Source organism: Haematobia irritans, chromosome 2 (genome assembly GCF_050003625.1).
Source record: "Haematobia irritans isolate KBUSLIRL chromosome 2, ASM5000362v1, whole genome shotgun sequence".
NCBI classification, from domain to species: domain Eukaryota; kingdom Metazoa; phylum Arthropoda; class Insecta; order Diptera; family Muscidae; genus Haematobia; species Haematobia irritans.
In genome coordinates, this window is record NC_134398.1 from 121,553,529 (window position 1) to 121,575,805 (window position 22,277).

A 22,277-nucleotide genomic window follows, 5' to 3' on the forward strand; every position below is an offset into this window, starting at 1 on the left:
AGGGAAAACAATATAATTGATACCCGCGTTTCAACGTAATCCTAATGCATTTGGAAAAAAGCACAACAATAAATCTTGATACTTGTTGCAAGTCCAAGAGGCATTTCCTCTTCTCCTTTAGTTAATTTAGTTAAGTAAAATACTTTAAATGGATTTGTTTCCCTTAAATTTCATTATTTTTTTCCTTTATACAAAAACAAAACAGAATTAATTTTTATAAACAAACAAAAAAGCAAATACAAATAATAACTTTAAAATTAAATATACAATATAATATTTATGTGTGTGTATATATAAGTAAATATTGATTAATTTTAACAGTTTTTTTTATTTTTTTCTTTTCTTCATAGTTAAATTAATGTTGTAAATTAATGTACTTTTGCACTAATAAGACATTTCATTTGTTTGGCTTTTGATGTTCGGAAAAGTACCGATACAGAGAAAGAGGGATGGAGGAGATTTGTTTTTAGAAAAATAAATTTGAAACGGGCGGACATTGAAAAGCATCGCTGAGAAAAAAACCTTTTTTATAATTTAACACAAAATTATGAAAATTAGAAATGACCAATAATAAACTTAATTAAGTTTCAACTAAAATTTAACTAATTTGTTTTTTTTTTTTATATGTATATTATTTTATTTATTTACTTTTTGTTTTTCCTACTTTACATACTTAAGATTGTTTTAGTTCTTTTTTTCCTTTTTCTTCGATATTGTCTGTTTGTGTATCTAGTGTTCTTAGTTTTTGTTTGTTTTCGTTTCTTTTTTGTTATTGTTTGTAACTAGAATAGCATATACATTTTAAAAATTGCTTATTTGATTTTCTTTAACTACTTGGCAGAAGAAGATAATGTTTAAAAAGACAAAGAGAAAGAATAAATCACAACAGAAGATGTTTTGATTTCTGTATAGAGACAAGTTAACAAGTAAGCTTGTTTTGATTGGTTTTCGTTTTGTTCAAATCAAAATAAACAGAAATGTTTTGTAATATAGGAAGTGTTTTTGGGAGTGGATTTTGTTTAAAGTTTTTGTTTTACATAAACTTACTGATCCTGGGGATCTGTGTCATCTTCCACTACGCTCTTGTTGCGTCTCTTCTCGTAAATCAAAATGATGGTACACAGTATCAACACCTCAGCACAGATACCCAAGAAAGGCCACAAAGCGGCAAATTTGCCTATAAAGGACAGAAAATAAAAAATTATTTAGAGATTAGATAACTTTAATTTGAAATGTTTATAGAAATTTTCGAAATTTGTATGTTTTGGTACTTAAAACTGGTACTCTTCGGCACTAGGTAACAAATTTGGCATGAAGTTAAGTTTTGGAATACAAACGGGTTATACATTAAAAAAAACAACATTTCGCGAAAAATAAATTTAATGGGACACTCCAGTCTATTTGGTTAGTAGCCCTTTATGATCATGCACTACACGATTGTAAATTGTAATATTGATAAGTACTTAGTACACAAAAAGAACACGCATGGTTACACAGGTGCACTCATAGAAAAAAAGACTGCTGTTAACAGCAACCACGGGCTGAATACACGGGCTATTCCACACCCTCCAGACGGCATCGAGATTGTATCATATGCAGACGATTGTACAATCCTCGCATCAATTTTGATGACATCTGGGCCCAATGAATGCCACTGCAATTTGTAAATAAGCTCCGTGGCAGAAACAAGGTCCTCAAGTCACTTGTCGGCTCTACTTGGGGTGCGGACCAAGAAACCTTGTTAACTACCTATAAGGCAATTGGCCGGTCTGTGGTAAACTATGCAGCTCCCGTATGGACACCGCAAACTAGTGATACGCAGTGGAGTAACATACAGACCTGCCAGAACGCTGCCCTTAGAAGAGCGACTGGGTGTCTCCGCAGCACACCCCTGGATCACCTTTATGTGGAGACAAAGATCATCCCTGTGCGAAGACACAATTACATGTTGTCAAAGCAATATCTCCTGGGTTGTTATCGCAGTAATCTCCAATCCACCATCTCATGGATACACAACCACCACCCAGGAACGTAAGGGTTGATATACATCATCTAAAGCGCGAGATCCAGCGCTACAAAAGAGAGCCACTAGATCAAGCAGTGTACCAGGCAGGTTTGAACAGGATTCATGAGGATACTGTAGCTGAAGCGGTGAGAAGCTACAAGGTTAATCCTGTTCTCGGAGTCCGACCACCGCCCATAGCACCGGAGGAAAGAGACCTCAGGCAAGTACAGCCGCCTCAATTCCTACTTATCAGTGAATTAAGCAGTCTGCTAATGTTTTTGGAACAATCTGGTTGGTTCAGCAAAGAAAAATAATCAAGAACGTTCAGCGGTTAAAACTAGAAGTGCCCATATGCAATAGGTACTTTTAGTTAATGTGGTATGACAATGGACTGAATAGTCTAAGTGAGCCTGAATCTTAATCGGGCTGCCACTTTAACCTAACCTATCAGTGATTGATAGCAGCGTAGTTGACGTATGTCCAATTTGCAACCAAGGGCCACACGAAACACGTGTTTTTTTCTGTTGCCCAGCTAAACCAACCCGACTTTCCACCAGATCACTCTGAACACACCCCACCATAGTCGCAGAGTTCCTCGATCTGGCCATAAGCTGAAGTACCAAAGCGTATAACATAAAATGGATGAAATCACAATAAACTGTTACAACAACAACAACAAAGGGCTGAATACATATTTTGCTGTTTTAGGTTTTTTCTGCCATTGTGGAACAGCAGACATATTGATGAAAAGTTTGCAGAAACTTTCTGCTGATCTGAACTAAATTATAAATTTACTCCTGCAATAATTATATCCCTTGAAATATATATACATTTTTAATTCGTACGATAACGTACTAAAAAGTACTATACAAGGAATTGAATCAGAGCCATATATAAAAGTTGAGAGGGGAATGCAGATGCATGTCTAAGGGAAGTTTTCTCAGATACAGACACGAAATACGATATAACGGCTAATCTAAAGTTACGTTGAAGTTACAACCTTGAAGTTTAGCATGAAGAAGTTCCTATATAACTGTACAATTTTCGAATACTTGTGCAGAGCGAAATGGTATAGAAGCATAAAGTTTGGTACGAGGTGAAAAATATACCTTTAGTAGGCTCGGATTTTTCAAATTTCAAACATTAAAACACAAAATGATGGTAAATGGCATCGTGTAGTTTATATCGAAGGAGACAATTTACATTTGTTACAACCATGTGAATTTCCTTGTACTATAAAGTATTAATGTTCGAAATTCTGAACGTAGAAGAACAATTGAAAATGAAAATACGAAAAAATGTAGAGCAATAAAGTCCTGAGTTTTACATACACGATGGCACTCCTTTAAGATCGATCTTACGATATAGACAACATTTTCCCGTGCTTTCACAAGAATACTCTTATCTTATTGAATTGTAATAAATGGATTGATATCAATACGCGAATAGTTTTGTGAATATTTCTACTCATATGCTTTTTTTAACTTACCTTTTACACGTATAAAAGATGTATCACTAGCTTCTGGCACTTTAGCGTATTCGGTGGCTTCATTACGGCCAATACATTTGTATTCGCCTCTATCATCCAAAGTAACATTTTCAATGGTTAAAATAGCATTTTGAATTTTATTATCATCGGCTCTTAAAATATAACGATCTGTGCTATTGTTAAGGGTTAAATTACCTGAAAAATAAAAATAGAGTCAATATGGACCGCACGCGAAAAAAAACAATAAACTCACCAAAAGTCCATGACAATTGTGGATTTGTACCAACAACAGTACATACAATTGACAATTTTTCACCCTCAACAACGCCCAAGTTTGAAGGCACTCTAACAGCAAGTTTAGCTTTATGGAAGAAACAAAAAGAACACAAACAAATATACATTAGCATAAAAAAGATAGCAGCAAGTCACGTAAACTCATCCCTACTTACCAACTACATTAAAATCTTTACGTTGATTATTGGCCACACATGAATATAGGCCATCATCATGGGCAACTGTTTTATCAATCATGAACTTTCTTTCGGCCACCAGTATGCGGTAGCGTCCTTCAAGTTCTTTAACTTTACTCACTTCAACACCATTTCTTTCCCTGAAAGATAAATGAAAAACAAATATTATAATTTTAGTATACATTTTAATATTATATATGTGAATATATAGAAGTTATCATAATCGATATAAAATTAATTGCAAGGGTTTCCCATTTCTGTATATACTAATACTAATTAAATGTCCATATATGTAAATGGTATTTCGTGAAAACAATCTCTAGTTATAATGCTGCATTAACATTTTGCAATATTTATCGCTTTCATGCATTTATGTAAAATGTTTTTTTTTTGCGTTCAATTTATTAATTAATTGATCTAATTATTTGTATGCTCTCATCGAATGACGAGTATAGTTCATTTGATACAATGCTGGGGGCAATGTGGAACAGTGAGCGAGAAAAACACTGTAAAGAACTCGAACGAGATCAGAATCATGGAAATATTGAAATGCATTGACTGAGACAGAGATCACTTAGGACTTCAGAATTCTTCTTCTCGATTTAAATAAATCTAACCTAACTAGATACTTTTATACAACTTTAATTCAATTCGAAAATTAACTATTTTGGGTCCCCGCTATAGTACCAAAATTATTTTAAACTACCATAACTGACTTCAAATATGATATAGAAACATATTGTGGTCATTAATCTATTCATTCCATATGTTAATTTTCATATAAAACTAAAACAAAATAAAATAAATTCACCAGGACGAAATTCATAAGTTGTAGCTAAAATTTTAAATTGTCAGTAAAATGTTCGTTATTATGGAAACCTCAAAAATGGAAAAAAATTTACTTCAACCTTCACACGATGTAGTTCAATTTTCCCATAAAAATGTTAACTTTTTAATATGAAGCACTGATTGTTGACAAAAACAACAGACAATATGATATTTTGGAACTGCAGACATTCAGCCGAAAAATCAGTAACTTGCCGAAATCATCAGTTGAGAATTTTCTCTCCGAATAAAATTATAAATTCACAGTGCAGTAAGCGCAAAACATTCGCATAGTTACCCAGTAGTGGGATTCTGCATTTCTTCACGATAATCGTATTGTTAATTTTGTCTACCAAAAAAGTTGTTTGCACTAACGATCGTGCCATTCTCTAACTAATTTGTAGCAAGTGATGTTTAATCTGCGTTGCGCTTGGCAACCCTGCTACGAAAAACGGTGGAATGGAAGAATAGCACAAAAACAGTTTCCAAAATTAGAAATTGTTTGCTAATTTAAAAGAAATACACATAACCGGAAGAGAAAGTTGAGCGATATTCTCAATCTTTATGAAATTCCCTTTAATTTAAGACCATTTAAGGCAGTTCCGCCGGACTTAATTCATAGAACGGCTTTTCACCATTTGACTTTTAAAATATTGCAGAAAACTCTTTTGTAATAGAAAAGGGATCCATTTTTTCCTATTAAAAGTAACCTACATAATTAAAGACACTACTTTGCATGAATAAAATTTCCTGCTGATAACGTCAATGTATTAGAGAAAATAAACAACTAACGATGTGTTTATTGTTATCTGCACAGAAAACAACACAGCTGATTTTAAACGATTGGAAATGTAGTTTAAAAAGACTACCGAATAGCTTGGTTGTTATTTTTCTTGTTATCCCTTCTTAACGATGCGATTAAACTTGAATGCAGAATCTCACTACAGCCAATAAAGCGTCGCCAAGAAAGTAGTGGAAAATTTCTTTTTTTGATCCGGAAGTGGTGCAAAATTGGCGCAGAAGCGATGAATGTAACATGGGCTTGTCATAGGACAGATGTCCACCATTTCAACAGCACTGAATTTACATCACTTCTTAAGATATGATCCGAGTTCAGTGTTAACAGGTTGGCTGATAAGTCCCCGGTCTGACACATAGATGGCGTCACTAGTATTAAATGAATATTATTTTTGTATAGTACCAACCTTCAAATGATTCGTGTCAAAATTTGACGTCTGTATGTCAATTAGTTTGTGAGATAGAGCGTCTTTTGTTATTGTGAAAAAAAATGAAAAAAAGGAATTTCGTGTTTTGATAAAATTCTGTTTTCTGAAGGGAAAAAATACGTTGGAAGCAAAAACTTGGCTTGATAATGAGTTTCCGGACTCTGCCCCAGGGAAATCAACAATAATTGATTGGTATGCAAAATTCAAGCGTGGTGAAATGAACACGGAGGACGGTGAACGCAGTGGACGCCCGAAAGAGGTGGTTACCGATGAAAATAGCAAAAAAATCCACAAAATGATTTTGAATGACCGTAAAATGAAGTTGATGGAGATAGCAGAGGCCTTAAAGATATCAAAGGAACGTGTTCGTCATATCATTCAATAATATTTGGATATGCGGAAGCTCTGTGCAAAATGGGTGCCGCGCGAGCTCACATTTGACCAAAAACAACAACGTGTTGATGATTCGAGCGGTGGTTGCAGCTGTTAACTCGTAATACACCCGAGTTTTTCCGTCGATATGTGACAATGGATGAAACATGGCTCCATCACTACACTCCTGAGTCCAATCGACAGTCGGCTGAGTGGACAGCGACCGGTGAACCGTCTCCGAAGCGTGGAAAGACTCAAAAGTCCGCTGGCAAAGTAATGGCCTCTGTTTTTTGGGATGCACATGGAATAATTTTTATCGATTATCTTGAGAAGGGTAAAACCATCAACAGTGACTATTATATGGCGTTATTTGAGCGTTTGAAGGTCGAAAAAAGTGTTGTTCCACCAAGACAACGCACCGTGCCACAATTCATTGAGAACGATGGCAAAAATTCATGAATTGGGCTTCGAATTGCTTCCCCACCCACCGTATTCTCCAGATCTGACTCCCAGCGACTTTTTCTTGTTCTCAGACCTCAAAAAGATGCTCGCAGGGAAAAAATTGGCTGCAATGAAGAGGTGATCGCCGAAACTGAGGCCTATTTTGAGGCAAAACCGAAGGAGTACTACCAAAATGGTATCAAAAAAATGGAATGTCGTTATAATCGCTGTACCGTTCTTGAAGGGAACTATGTTGAATAATAAAAACGAATTTTGACAAAAAAAATGTGTTTTTCTTTGTTAGACCGGGGTCTTATCAGCCAACCTGTTACTCGTATTTTAACAAATAAATATTTTTTTTAAATTTTTTTTTATGATTTTTAATGCATTCTAACGCTTGTCTGATACGGTTTCTACAATGGATGTTTGTAGAAACAATTACATCAACTGCCGTTTTCAGCAGACAAAAACTGTTTTTTAGTAAACTTTTTTGATGTTATGAATAACAAAACTAAAAGAAACCCAAATAACAAGAAAAGAGAAGCATTAAAAACCCATCAAAATTCAAGATTTCCAAAACCCTATGTTTCCAGAAACGAAGTAAGTCAATATTGCGATTCTGATTACAATCTAAATGTAGTCCCCCTATTTCCTTACGGATTACCTTGCTAATAAACTTGCGTCTATGACTATTTAACCACATTTTATTAATATTGAATTCCTCCGATATCTGGTTGACAAATGCACAAATTTTCTGAAACGAGTTGATAAACACTGACAGTCAAACTACAATCACATCATTGGCCTCTATATAAACATCAGTAGTAAGTTTTGTTCACAAAACGCTAAATTTTGTATTACCATAAATTCGCAATCCATATTTTTCTTAAAACTTAATTGATAATGACTTCCTTTCCTATCAAAAATAACAACTTTGAGTTTTTACTATTTTGGGTTTTACGAATACGTAACCGAAACGAGCGAAATAGTATAACACCCTACTTGGCACTTTTTTCCAATATTCCGGTCTGAAAAACGATAAAGATCGGGCAATCTTGACGTGTCTACACACAATAGATACAATATAACGTTAAGGGCAACAGTGACTGTTTTATGATTTTTTTTAATAATAGTTCAGAAATTTAAAAATACTTACCATGTTAGATTATAATTTCCATCCCCTTTAATTTCGCAACTTAATACTAATGGATAACGTATATCAAATACTTTTATCTGTTGTTCTGCATTATCATAGTTTGGCACCAAAAATTCTTGCTCTGAAAAACGAATGGAAAAATTCGAATTAATATTTTGAAATTGTTTAAACGATTAATAACTATTGTGTTTTTTTTTTAAATATTCGAAATAAACAATACTCTAATAGTAAGTAGAAGAAGATATGAAGAGAATACAAATAAACAAAGCAGCTGCTATTTACACTAAAGAAATGTTAACAAATCATTATCACTCTCTAATTTATGTATGCATAAATAAAATCACAAAGAAATTTATATAATAAACTTAAGATTTCGATTTTAAAAAATAATTTTATATTTACTATATAAAATGATTTTTTAAAAAATATTTTTTTTATGAATAATCAACAAGATCAACAGAAATAAAATATGATACCTAAGATATAGGGACAACTCGTTACAAAATGATTGATATGTTGAATTCTAATGTTTCGGTGTCATTATATAAAATTTATAAATATAAATAAATATATATATATATTTTTTTCGATATACTAGTACTATTTACTTCAACTTAAAACAGTTGAAGAAGATACATTTAAATAAATAATAGCCATAAATCAAATTTAAAAAATATATATCTGTATGTAATAAAAGAAGAAGAAAAAAAGAAGAAAGAGAAAACTCATTTAATGGCTTGGCGTTAATAATAAAACCAAAGTTCTTTCGATTTGCAAAGCCAAACCAGAGAATGCTAGTGGCAAATAGTAGGTGGAGAAAAAAAAAACATAAAAATTGATTAAATTAAAAAAAGAAGAAACAAAAACAAAAATGGCAACAATGAAATCACTAAATAAAAATTTCTAATATTTTTGAGACTTGAGCAGTAAATTTGTCTATAGCGTTGTGTAAAATGATATCACACAAATTTTGATGAGACATTTTTAAGCACATGATGGATGGATGGATGGATAGATAGGTGTTGGTGTATTGAGGGAGGGAATGTGACAATCAGGTATTAGCCACCCCTCCCGTAGAATATAAACTTACTTAAATATGATAAGTGTGTCCGAATGCTATATGAATGTTAATTATTATATTAAATATTAAAATAAAATACTTGATAAAATTTTTTAAAAATTTCTAGCATAAAATACAAGTTTTAGATTCAGATTATTAGTTAACAATCTAAGATAAAACATAAAGAAATTACATTGACTATTGAATGATGACAACAGCTCTATGATAATTTTGTCAGCAACAGTCTCATTGTCCGTTATTATTGCAATGGATGAGATGATATATGATGACAGCAAACTGGGAAATGCTGAAGACGATGATGGTTTATGTTTATTGATGATGATCCCAATTTATGTTATAGTTTTTTGTATTGCATTTCTTAAAAATAAACTCAAAAACTAAAATCCATAAATTCCACATAATTGTGTTTAGAATATCAAAAAAAAAAAAAAATTAATTAATTTCATTAATAAATGTATCTTATTCAACTTGGAGTGAAATCACTAAGGGGAAAACCAGAAATATTTTATTCTTTTTATTTAAATAAGTTTCCGTTTGTATAAAAAAACGAGATAAAATAAAAATGTCAAAAAATTGTAAATTTTGCCACATTAAAAAAATAATGCAACCAAAAAGAAAACACACACACACACAATACAACAATATATAAAACTTGTGTATTTTATCTATATATGCGTATTTGTACCAAACTGAAATTTTATCTTATTTATACAGTAAATTTATTTACTGAAGCTGATAGCTTATATTTACTGTGGTCGTATGACTTATAGCTAATAAAGAAACAATGATACAAGTCATTTCTCTACAAGAACATCTAATCGGTCTACAAATGTAGAATGGAGCAAATCTATCTCCAGGCATATGATTTCGTTATGAATGTTCATATATTAATATTAATTTTTTTTATATAAGATGTAGATTTATTGATGGCAATATTGTGGGCTAAACGCTAGACTTTCGTTACAATAATAACAAAGAAGTATACGATCTTAAGTACACTGAAAAAAAGCATACTCGGTTCCAAAGATTTTGTCTTTACTTTAAAAAATTTGGTATTGGTTCCGAGCCAAAGAAGCGGAGAATACAAGTAAGGATACTTTTAAGACACAATTCTCTTATAAATTTAGGTTTTGTGTACTTGCTTCTAGGAAGCAAATTTTAATTTTTTGCTTTCTCAGCTTTTTTTCTTCATATGCTATCAAAGTCCTTTAAAAACGAGTTAACGGCAACTTTATTTTCCAAATTAGGACTCGACTTCCAGTAGAAATTATGCTATGTTTGAAGTAAAAAACTTCTTTAAAATAAAGTTTTGAAAAACATGTCCTATATTTGAACGATTTTTTGCTTTGTAGTCAAGATGCAAAAAGACAACAAATTTAAAGACAATTTCATTAAATTTAAAGAATTTTTCTGAATTATTAAAGTCAAGTTGACCTTAGCCTATAATTTTTTTCTTTCATGTTAAGATACCCATTTTTAAGTAAAATCACTTAATTATAAGGACAATACGACTTCATTGAAAAGTTTATCGACTTTTGGACAAGGAAAATAACTTTATTTTAGTGAAATGTGTCTTCTTTGCTAAGCAAAATTTGTATTCGTATTTTAAAGACATGAAATCTTTGACCTCACGACAACATTTTTTCAGTGTAGGTGTTCTTTTTTGTTATTTATTAAATTTATTTCAGTATAATTTCTATTAAATAAGATTTATATTCTTATAGTCTTCTTTGTAATTTTTAATCTAATTTTATTTAATATTTTAATAATAAATATATATATAAAATACCCTATTGTTTGTGTGAAAATGCAAATTTGTGATAAAAATTGTTGGAAGTAAACTAGATTTCAGAATCCCTTCAGTTTTGCTCAACTCTTTTCGGCCTTCAAAATATTGATCTCAGTCAGCCAAAGACAACGCTTTGTTAGGTGCAATGTAATCTGAATATAATCTGTCGGTATTTTTAGTCATTCTCGTGCAATCTCGCACAAGGCCCAAATATAAAAATCGATTGGATTAATGGATATAAAAATCCATTGATCTGGCGTTTTGGACAGCCACGGTGTATTTTTCTCTCTTTGTTATAGTGTATTTTCTTTAAAAGCAACTAAGCTAGAAATTACGCCAAGTGAGCAACGATTATCTAGAATCAAAAGTGTTGACATCGTAACAATGTCTTTTTGTTTCTCTAACTTTACGTCGTCATATATGTTTCTTTGTATTTGTGTTTACAACAACTAAATGTAATTATATTTCTTCAAATAAAAAATATCCTTTGCGAAGGATAGAAACAAACCAACGAAAAGTCAGGAAGTAATACTTGCATTTTAATTGTTAAAAAGTATACCAAAAAGGCAAAAGACACTGCAAACACTGAAAAAAATATTGTCGTGAGGCCAAAAATTTCATGTACTTAAAATACGAATGCAAATTTTGCTTAGCATAGAAGACCCATTTCTCTAATATAAAGTTTTCCGTGTCCAAAAGCCGATAAACTTTACAAAGAAGTCGTATTGTCCTTATAATTAAGTGATTTTACTTAAAAATGGGTATCATAACATGAAAGAAAAATTTGCTAGGGTAAGGTCAACTTGACTTTAATAATTCAGAAAAATTCTTTAAAATTAATGAAGTTGTCTACAAAGCAAAAAATCGTTAAAAAAATAGGACATGTTTTTCAACACATTATTTTAAAGACTTTTATTTGAAACATAGCATAATTTGTATTGGAAGTCGACCCTGAATTTGGAAAGGACTTTGATAGCATATGAAGACAAAAATCTGAAAAATAGAAAATTTGTTTCCTGGAAGCAAGTACACAAAACCCAAATTTAAAAGCGAATTTTGTCTTAAAAGTATCCTTACTTGTATTCTCCGCTTCTTTGGCTCGGAATCAATACAAAAATTGTTAAAGTAAAGACAAACTCTTTGGAACAGCGCATGCTTTTTTTTCAGTGTATAAAAAGATAACGCCTTTATTTGTTTTTAAGAATAATTTATAGCGTCAAAAGAAAACTTGCCTACAATTTTGTTTCTCAGAAAAGAAAAGTCTTCTTTCAGTGTGAATGATTGTGCGCAAAACGATGTTTTAGCCCACGATTCCAAAGCAGGTTCCAAAATATTTCTCCGTCGCATTTAATTTAAAGCCAGGCTCGATAAAAACGATTGGATATCAGCCAATGTAGGACTTAATTATTCAATCTATCACCTTAGGTTAGGTGGCAGCCCGTATCAGGCTTACTTAGACTATTCAGCCCATTGTGATACCACAGTGGTGAACTTCTCTCTTATCACTGAGTGCTGCCCGATACCATGTTAAGCCCAATGACAAGGGACCTCCTTTTTATAGCCGAGTCCGAACGGCGTTCCACATTGCAGTGACACCACTTAGAGAAGCTTAGAAACACTCAGAAATGTAACCAGCATTGCTGAGGTAGGATAATCCACCGCAGAAAAACTTTTTGGTGTTCGGTCGAAGCAGGCATCGAACCCAAGACTTTGTGTATGCAATGCTAATATTGCACCGTGGTGGCTCCCCTTAAATAATGTCTTTGTAGTTCTAAATTTTTGCCCGTGTGGATGGAAAATAAACACAATCCTTATCGGAAATATTATTGCCGTGAGTGTAGAGAAGGAGTCTGGCCAAAAATCCGTAAACTTTTCAATGAAAACACTTTTTTCCTAGAGTTACACTAGTCGACTTAAAAGAGCGATTCAATTTTAATTAACATAAATTACGCATTTTTCATCACCAAAAATCGATACAAATCTTTTTATCACTAAAGATAGGATATTCGACTTCAATTTCTCAAAAAAAAAAAATCGGAAATAAAATGTTGTTGAAAGACACAAGCTTTAACATAGCTTCACAAGAAATAGTCTAAAGGCGTTAAGTCGTACGATCTAGGCGCCCAATTTACCGGTCTCAAACGTGAAATAAAATGTTTACCGAACTAGCCTCTCAATAACTTCATTGGTTGTGTGGTACACGCAAAGAAAAAAAAACGAAAAGAATATTCTTTTGTTAGGAGTTTATTGGATTTTATCGAAACTTTTATTACCGAAAAAAAATTTTCACAGCCCATTTCGTTTATATAAAGACTTCTAGTCTTTAGTAAACTTTAGTGAACTTTCATAGAAAATTTTAAAATTTAATAATAATAGATAAACTTGCGAATTTTTTTGGAATATATGTAAAATTCCATTGTTTCCGTTTTCAAAAGTTGTATTTTTAAGAAAGTGGCCAACTAAAGGTATATTTCTGTCAAATAAGGTATGTTTCGTGGGCGCCCAAAACTTTGCAATAAAAATATAACTACTTGATTGTATGCGTTGCGTGCGTTATAGCAATCATTATCTGTTGATGACAATAAGGCTTACATACAGTATGGCCCACGGTTCGATTCTCCATCGGGGCGAAAGGTTAAATTTTGAAAAATTTATAGAATCGAAAATTTTTTTCTATATTGTTTGTATTACAGAAAAAGGTGCTATGGAAGAAATATACCTCATGGAAGTGAGAAAGTTGTGAGGGAAGATCCAATTAGCCAGAAAATGATTTTTTTTGAGATAGTCTTTATGGAATTGTTTTTACATCCTGTAAAAGAATCAACATTTATCAGAAAATGTATACACTTTTCTTCCAAACAAACTTCCTTACAGCGACAAGCTAATGGGAAACGATATTTGTTTGTCTAAAATTCCGTTTGGGAGGAAAGAATTATTTTTTTGAGTGTATGTGGCACTGGCTTGTTGAAACCACATGTAATGCAAGTCAAGTTGTTGTATTTTGGGCAATAAAAAGTTGGATATTCTAATCTAAACTTCAATCATATATGTCGGTTCGGTTTAAATACAACTTATGAAATGTATAAAAAGTTTCAAAATAATTTTAAACTAATTTAGTATGGAAACAGTTCTCATAAAAATTTGAGACTAATTTAAAAATGTTATGATTAGATATTATTTTTGGTTTTACACTTAAAAAATAATTCTTTCCTCCCAAACGAAATTTTAGACAAACAAAGTTCGTTTCTCATTTGCTTTTCGCTGTAAGGAAGTTTATTTGGAAGAAAAGTATATACTTTTTGTGATAAACGTTTTTCTTTTCTAGGATGTAAAAACAATTTCATAAAGACTAACTAAAAAACAATCTTTTCGGGCTAATTGCATTTTCCCTCACATATTTCTCACTTCCACGAGGTTGTTTAGTTCTTAGCACCTTTTTCTGTAATACAAACAATGTAGAAGAAATTATTCGATTGTATACATTTTTTAAATTTTACCTTTCGCCTGGACGGAGAATCGAACCGCGGACCATGCAATTTGTAAACCAACACACTATCCACTGAGCTATGTAGCTGTTATTGTCATCAATAGAAAATTATCCATATAAGTTATATTTATATAGGATAGCTTGCGGCGCCCACGAGCCGATTAAACAAACTTTAACAGAAACACACATTTAGTTGGGCACCGTGGAGCAGTGATTCGTCCGCCTTGCATGTCAAGGGTTGTGGGTTCGATCCCTGCTTCGACCGAACACCAAAAAGTTTTTTTGTTACATATATTCCAGATATATTCGGAAGATTTCAACATTACAAACTACTAAATATATTAAATTTTTTCTATGAAACTGTAAAATGTGTCTTATTAAAGACTTAAAAAAAAGAACAGTGCTTGATATAAACGAAATGGACTGTGTTGTTGGTACAAAAATATTTTTTTATTGAAAAAATAAAAAATTTGTAACAAACGAATTTTTTTGGTGATAAAAGTTTAAAATTTTTGAAGCAATTCAAAAAAAACTCCAACAAAAGAAAAACGTTTTCGATACACGTTTTCCAAGCGTTTTCGTGTACGTTATATTTTTATACCCTTCACCACTACTGTGGTACAGGGTATAATAAGTTTGTGCATTTGTATGTAACGCCAAGAAGGAAAAGTCTGAGCCATCGTTTAGTATACCGATCGTCTTAGAATTAAATTCTGAGTCGATTTAGCGATGTCCGCCTGTCTGTCTGTTGGTGTATTTTTGTGTGCAAAGTACAGCTCGCAGTTTTGGTCCGATTGTTCTAAAATTTGGTATAGGGTCCTGTTTCGGCTCAAAGACGATCCCTATTGATTTTGGAAAAAATCGGTTCAGATTTAGCTGCCATATATATTTTTCACCGATCTGGTCATAATTGGCGTGTATATCAACCGATCTTCCTCAAATTCCGTACATCCGAATATTTTATGAGTCTCGAAAAACTTGCAAAATATCAGCCAAATCGGTTCAGATTTAGATATAGCTCCCATATATAGCTTTCGCCCGATTTACACTCATTTGGCCACAGAGGCCAATTTTTTGCTCCAATTTAGTTGAAATTTTACATAGGGAGTAGAATTAGCATTGTAACTATGCGTGCCAAATTTGGTTGAAATCGGTTCAGATTTGGATATATCTCCCATATATAGCTTTCGCCCGATTTACACTCATATGACCACAGAGGCCAATTTTTAACTCCGATTTAGTTGAAATTTTGCACAGGGAGTAGAATTAGCATTGTAGCTATGTGTGCCAAATTTGGGTTAAATCGGTTCAGATTTAGATATAGCTCCCATATATATGTTTTTCTGATTTCGACAAAAATGGTCAAAATACCAACATTTTCCTTGTTAAATCGCCACTGCTTAGCCGAAAAGTTGTAAAAATGACTCTAATTTTCGTAAACTTCTAATACATATATATCGAGCGATAAATCATAAATAAACGTTTGCGAAGTTTCCTTAAAATTGCTTCAGATTTAAATTTTTCCCATATTTTTTACTAAAATTGTGTTCCACCTTAGTGCATTAGCCAACTTAAATTTTGAGTCTATAGATTTTGTAAAAGTCTATCAAATTCTGTCCAAATCGAGTGATATTTAAATGTATGTATTTGGGACAAACCTTTATATATAGCACCCAACACATTTGACGGATGTGATATGGTATCGAAAATGCAGATCTGCAAAGTGGTGCAGGGTGTAATATAGTCGGCCCCGTCCGACTTTATACTTTCCTTACTTGTTTTCAAAATCAATCTGTTTTGCTTGTGTGAATATAAAGCAATTTTTTTGTTTTTGGTTACAACTTTCGTTTTCTAACCCCCAAACTCCATAAAATCGAGTACAACATTTTGTCAAATTAAATTGAACCCACAACTTCATACTTTGCCAAAATTCCTGTTTATTTGACATTATACGAATTACAAATTTCTACCTCTAAATAACAGAAAATGATTAGTCGGTTATGAACCGAAGTGAAAAAATTGTGTCAAAACTTTATATTGGTTATTTTCGTTTGCGTGTCATATATTCAAACCCCTTCCAAGAAAAAAGCCATTTCCACATTCCACTGGGAAGGAACAAGGCGCGATTTTCAAAAACCATTTCGATTTTCATATTACGATAAGGGACCTTCTGCTTCATTGTGTTTTTCCAGAAATTTACATTAACACTGAAAAATGCTTACCCGTTACCAAAGAAGCGTAGAATTGAAGTAAGGATACATTTAAGATGTAATTCTCTTTTAAATTTGAGTTTTGCGTCCTTGTTACTTTGGAATAAATTCTAATTTATTCGTTTTTTTTTATTCAGATTCGACTTCAAGTAGACATTATGCTATGTGTAAACAAAAAAAAACGTCTTTAAAATAAAGTTTTGAAAGACATTTCATATTTTTCAACGATTTTTAGATTATAGTAAAGACACAAAAAGTCAATAAACTTGAAGACGAATTCATTAATTTTGAAGAATTTTTCAGAATTCTTTCATTTAAATCACATAACTATAAGTACGACTTTATTGATAAATTCTTCGACTTTTAGACAAGGAAACAAATATATGTATATATTCTAGGTTGATTAGTCACAGTGTAACCAAAGTTAATACCCATATGCATAAAAATTAAAGTGAATTTTAAACCTACTTTTTCAATATAAATTCCTTTGAAAAATCTTTATAAATTGTTTTCAATATGGGCATAATGGTTTAGTGTTAATTTTTGGAATCACATATAACTATTACCGTATGGATTGTTTGTTTAAATATTAAACAAAAAAAAAACAATTATTAAAACATTATATATTTAACCTTATAAAATTCAAACCAGACAATCTCTCTTTCCCTCCTCGAAAAAAATAAATAGGTTTCAATATATGCATATTTTCATATTTATGTTTTAATAATTACGAAATAATTTCAGTTTGGTATATAAGTATAAATTTTCTTAAAATAGTGTTAATATTTTTAAAAAAGCTTTTATAAAAATTCGAAACAAAATAAAGCTTTGTAAACAAAGAACTTAACAATTATGTTTTCTCTTCATCAAACAAAATGAAAAATAAAATAAATTAAAGAAATAAAATAAAAAAGAACAATAAAATTAAGAAAAATATAATTAATAATCACATATCATAATAAAATAAAAACCAACAAAAGACAAAAACATCATTATAAAACATCAAGAGAAAAAAGAGAGACAGAGCGAAAAACACAAACAAGAGTAGAGCAAACTATGTTATAGTACAGTGTAGAAGAGAAACTTAAACAAACGTTTCAATATGAAAAGAACAAAGAAACTATATAGCAGTTAGTTATGATTCATTGAGCGTATATAAAAGAGAAATATATTTATATAATATTTTAAAGTAATGATGAATAAAGAACGTTAAAAACGAACATTTAACCAGCAATAACGAACGAACGAACGAACAAACAAACATATGGGCAACTAGCAGCGCAACAGCATGATGACAATTGAGAGGTGTGAGAATTCAATGAACGATTAATCAATCAACTAGCGTAAAGGGAAAGAGTACATTTTGAATTGATGTGGGTGGGGAAAGTACAATGTCAAAATAATACACAAGTATGATGGTGAAATTATTATTAAAAAACAAACAAGTACGATTAATTTACAAAAGAAAGAATTAATTAAAAATTTTCCATAAGAGTGACTGACAATTGGGTGGTTTTTAGGCTTAATCAAAAAAACAAACTATGACGAAATGCCAAAAAGAGCCAGAGCAAATTACAAACGATTGGTATCTTAAAGATATTGCTAATTATCTATATTTATGTTATTATTTTATTTTCAAAAACAAACAAATATACAACATACGTTAGGGATGCGTATGAAGAAAAAGGGTGGTGAGTTTGAGGTGAATAACAGAAAAATTTACAATTCAGTTTTTTTTTTGGTTTAGTTTTTACAAGAATTCACGCAAAATTCGAATTGAATGGAAATCATAGATTGAGAATAATTATGATGGAAGTAGTGGTCTTGGTTTTGTTTTTGGATTATTTTGTTTTTAGCAATAAAAGCTAAAGTTATGAATCTCACCATTATTGAAAGGATTAATTAGTGAAATATTGCTGGGAGCCATAATGCTAGTTGTTACAACGCCCGGTAAAACCAGTTGAGGTGGTTGTTGCTGCTGCTGTTGCTGTTGTTGCTGCTGCTGCCTTAGCTGTTGTTTTTGTTGTTGCTGTGGCAGACCACCTGTTGCCGTTCCTGAAGCAAAGATTGGTGCTGATGTTACTGCTCTATCCACCTGCATCGGCATATATTGTTGATTTGGTGGTAATTGAGCATAATGCTGAAATGGATGCGGATAGTATGAGATGGGAGGATGTTGCATTTGTTGTTGTTGTTGTTGACCACCGGCACCGGGCATATGCATAATACCCGGTGGATGCGAGGGAAACGTCACCATTGGATTGTAATATTGATGTGGATGTTGTTGCTGAGCGGGTGGTGGCGGAGGTGGCAAATACTGGGGATAGTAGTAATTTGGTGGAATGTGATATTGTGTTTGCTGCTGTTGTGGTATTCCACCTCCTACACCTGGTGACCCCGAGCCCACATGATAAACATCGTGGCTCTTGTGTTGATAACCCGGTATATAGTAGGGCGTTTGTATACCATGATAATAGGGCATAATTCCAGCAGGGGCCTGTGGCGGTGGTGGCGCTGTAATGGGGGCTGGCGTTGTACGTGGTGGCGGAAAACTGGGTGGAGTTGCTGCATAGTAAATGCCAGTGGGTCTCCACGATTCAGTCGTATAGTGTGGTGGTGTAGGTGGTGGATTCAAGTCCATATTAACCAGACCAACACTTTTTGTCTTATTGTGATACCGTGTGTCCACCGATGCCACAGGACTACCATCAAAATGTGTGGAATTTATGAGAAATAACTTGTGCTTTAGGTCATGTTCCATTTGTTGGATATGTGGCAGATGTACATCATGCGGCGCATGGTGATGACTGTGATGGTGTTGTTGTTGTTGTCCACTGGTTGTCGTTGTAATTGGTTTTTTCGTTGGCAGTGCTAGTATTTGTGGCGGTGTTTCGGGTTCGGTTGGCTCCCAAGTGCGTGTAAACAAGTCATCTTCGTCAGATTGACTTGGTGTCAGATCATGTATGGTCACATAACCCGATTCTGTGGGAAAATATCTTTGATATTCCTCATTGCGATTGCGGCTACCTCCCATATGATGTTGTTGTAGAAGAAATGGCGATAAAGTTTCAGGTTTATCGGGATCGGGATTGCGCACTTGCAGCATATGATAGCTTGTGTGTAAATTATTACACTGATATTTGCCCTCGTGAACTTTCAGAGCATGTCGAACTGTTATGTGAGCTTCAATTTTGTGCTTCTCACCTATTTGCGTATGTGGATTCGCGTGTGATGACAGTTAGTATAAGGAAATACGGAACAGATGATAAAAATTTCAAAAGTTAATGCTTTGAGAAGAGCAAATAGAATGTATGGTGGTACCACATGTCAAAATACACAATATGGTAAAATGATAGGCAAATGGACTTTCATGTTGACCAAACTCGACTTTTTGTAACGAAAACATCGAAAAGTCAAATTTGAATTAAAATGGGAGGGTAACATCGATCAGAAGTCGACGGGACATTCCCAAATTTTGTTACATTCAAAAATGGACCATATGATTCTCATTAAAATCCCTATCCTGGAGTGAAATATTTGAGAAAATTTACAATAGCATCATTCCCGTCTATAGAATAATGTACCCATCTATTAACCAAATCCTAGAAGCAAATTTCCCGCGTCCTTAAAACAAAAACTCATAATTTTTTATATTTATTGGAAAATTGAACCCTTAAAAACCTGACATTATACTGATGTTAAATGCATAATATTAAAATTGAAATTTTCATTCGCTTAGACAAAATGAGTAATGGGTAACAAATGGACCAAATAGGCCAATGAATGAAGAAAGAAACTATTCGCAGTTGTTTATAATCTCTCAACGATTGCATCTACCAACTTGGGAAATGTTGCAAATTTCTTTACAAAAGAAAATTTCATGGCGTGGTGTTTGTAATTCACAATAACATTTTATCGTGAAGAACAGGAAAAAAGACTAAAAAGACAGATGTTTTGAAGTGATAGGGGACAGGATTCCAAACTATAAGCTTCATATTGAAGGAAAGCAGCTTTCCAATACTCTATAATTTGTCGAAATCCTTCTTCTACAAGAATTTTAACATGTTTAACACTTTGGTTAATTTCATTTTTACACAAATTGGTTCTAAGTTGATCGGCAAGTAGCCAAAAGGATCTTAAAGTTGGAATAGCGCTGGGATTATCAGTATTACTGTATTCTTGGTAATAATAAAGGTCCGATATTGGAAGATTGTCAGTGGACTCTTGGACTCCGTGTTACCCGTACCTTATCAGACCCCACCAGAAAACTGAAAATCACTCGTATTTCATTGTAAACAATTTTTCTTTATTTCTGTTTGTTTGTAACATTACGAATATGCAACCATAGCGAAACTGATGGCATGCCAAAGGTAGCAATTTCCTGTGACTTTGTAACACCTACAAATTTTCAGCTTTTAAGAAAATCATAACCTTTAACTTCCTGTTTATCCCCTAGTGAGTTTAGTCTATAAGCATGAAAATAACATTAATTTCTATAATAATAAATATAACTTGAGGATAACAAAGAGTAAGGAAAATATGGGAGAAATGCAAATTAAACACAAATACTGGATACATAATGTTTCACTCATTCTTTTGTTATTATCGTTCGTAGTTAAACCCTACAATACTGTCAAATTTGCGGCCAAGCTGAAATGTATGGAAACATTTTAGTGGGCAAAAAAACTATTTTAAGGTTATACAAGGAGTAGGAGGAAGGAAGGAAGAACAAATGTACTATATATGAAAACATTATAGAGCCCTTATACTCAACATCATCATCTCTATCATTAACATCATTAAGATGATCGTAAGAACTCACCCTCAATAGCACTTTCACTTAACACATATGAATGCTCATCATGACCATGTCGTAAATTATGAAGTTTTATGGGTTCGTCATCTTTTAACCAATTTATTGGATCTGTTATGGGTATAATACATGTAATTGAAAATCGTTCACCCAGATTAACCGTCGAATCACCATAGTACAACGCTGTTTCGAATTCAAATTCTGTTGAATCTTCAACGTCATTAACTGTAAACGCACCATTATACGACCAAAAGCCAGCAACACGACCAAAAGCCAGCAACATTCAAAGAAGAATGTTGGTATTGTTGTATTGTTCGTTTTGGCATTTTTTGTTTTTTCATCATTTTCGTCAACACGAATATGCGTGTTTTGTAAATAAATAGTTAGTTGATGTTATTGTCGGCATAATACAATATTGTTATAGGTGTTTTGTATATCACCAACAATGATGACCATTCGTTTGAAGTAGGTGGTGGTGTTGTTCCGTGTTTTTATTATTATTATTATTTTGTTTTTGGTTTCCATTTAGTGTAGCCCAACAACCATCAATGCCAAAAATACGAAATTTGCACCATTTCACAGTTTATTTAACCATTTAATGTTTAGTTCAGTTGGTAAAATGTAAATTAATCCAACGTATGATGGTGCGATGAATATAAACAAACGATGAAACGAAGATGGCGACGATGACGTCGACGAACGTACATACGCACAGTTGTAGTTTGATGTTAGTAGCAGCAAAATAGTAATTAGTAGCAGTAGTAGTAATGATGGTGTTGGTGTAGTAGTAGTAGTAGAAGTAGTAGTGGCAGACAGAGGTAGGTGGCAAAGGTTTGCATGTTTTAAGATTCATATAAATTATGTACAATATTTTGGTTAAGTCAAATCGTTTGTTGAATTTCTTTTATGTTAT

At 32.6% G+C, this 22,277-nt stretch overlaps 1 protein-coding gene across 1 annotated transcript; it reads right to left on the reverse strand.

Annotated features, from left to right (window-relative positions):
• Positions 1-941: 941 nt before the first annotated feature.
• Positions 942-21,662, reverse strand: Bsg (immunoglobulin domain-containing protein Bsg). The gene is made up of 9 exons (XM_075294818.1): positions 21,374-21,662; positions 18,418-19,755; positions 9,238-9,351; positions 8,580-8,597; positions 7,985-8,105; positions 3,944-4,104; positions 3,748-3,855; positions 3,495-3,689; positions 942-1,177 (listed from the first exon to the last, which is right to left on the reverse strand). The coding sequence occupies exons 1-9, from the start codon at positions 21,645-21,647 to the stop codon at positions 1,044-1,046; spliced, it is 2,463 nt and encodes an 820-aa protein (XP_075150933.1). The 5' UTR covers positions 21,648-21,662; the 3' UTR covers positions 942-1,043.
• Positions 21,663-22,277: the final 615 nt, after the last annotated feature.

Bases quoted from the DNA above. Each gene is read 5' to 3' on its own strand.
- Bsg (XM_075294818.1), bottom strand. From the start codon at position 21,647: ATGTTGCTGGCTTTTGGTCGTGTTGCTGGCTTTTGGTCGTATAATGGT. The intron at 3,856-3,943 runs GTAAGTAGGGAT...TCTTCCATAAAG, and splicing joins TAAAGATTTTAATGTAGTTG to CTAAACTTGCTGTTAGAGTG. The intron at 3,690-3,747 runs GTGAGTTTATTG...TTTATTTTTCAG, and splicing joins ACAATTGTCATGGACTTTTG to GTAATTTAACCCTTAACAAT.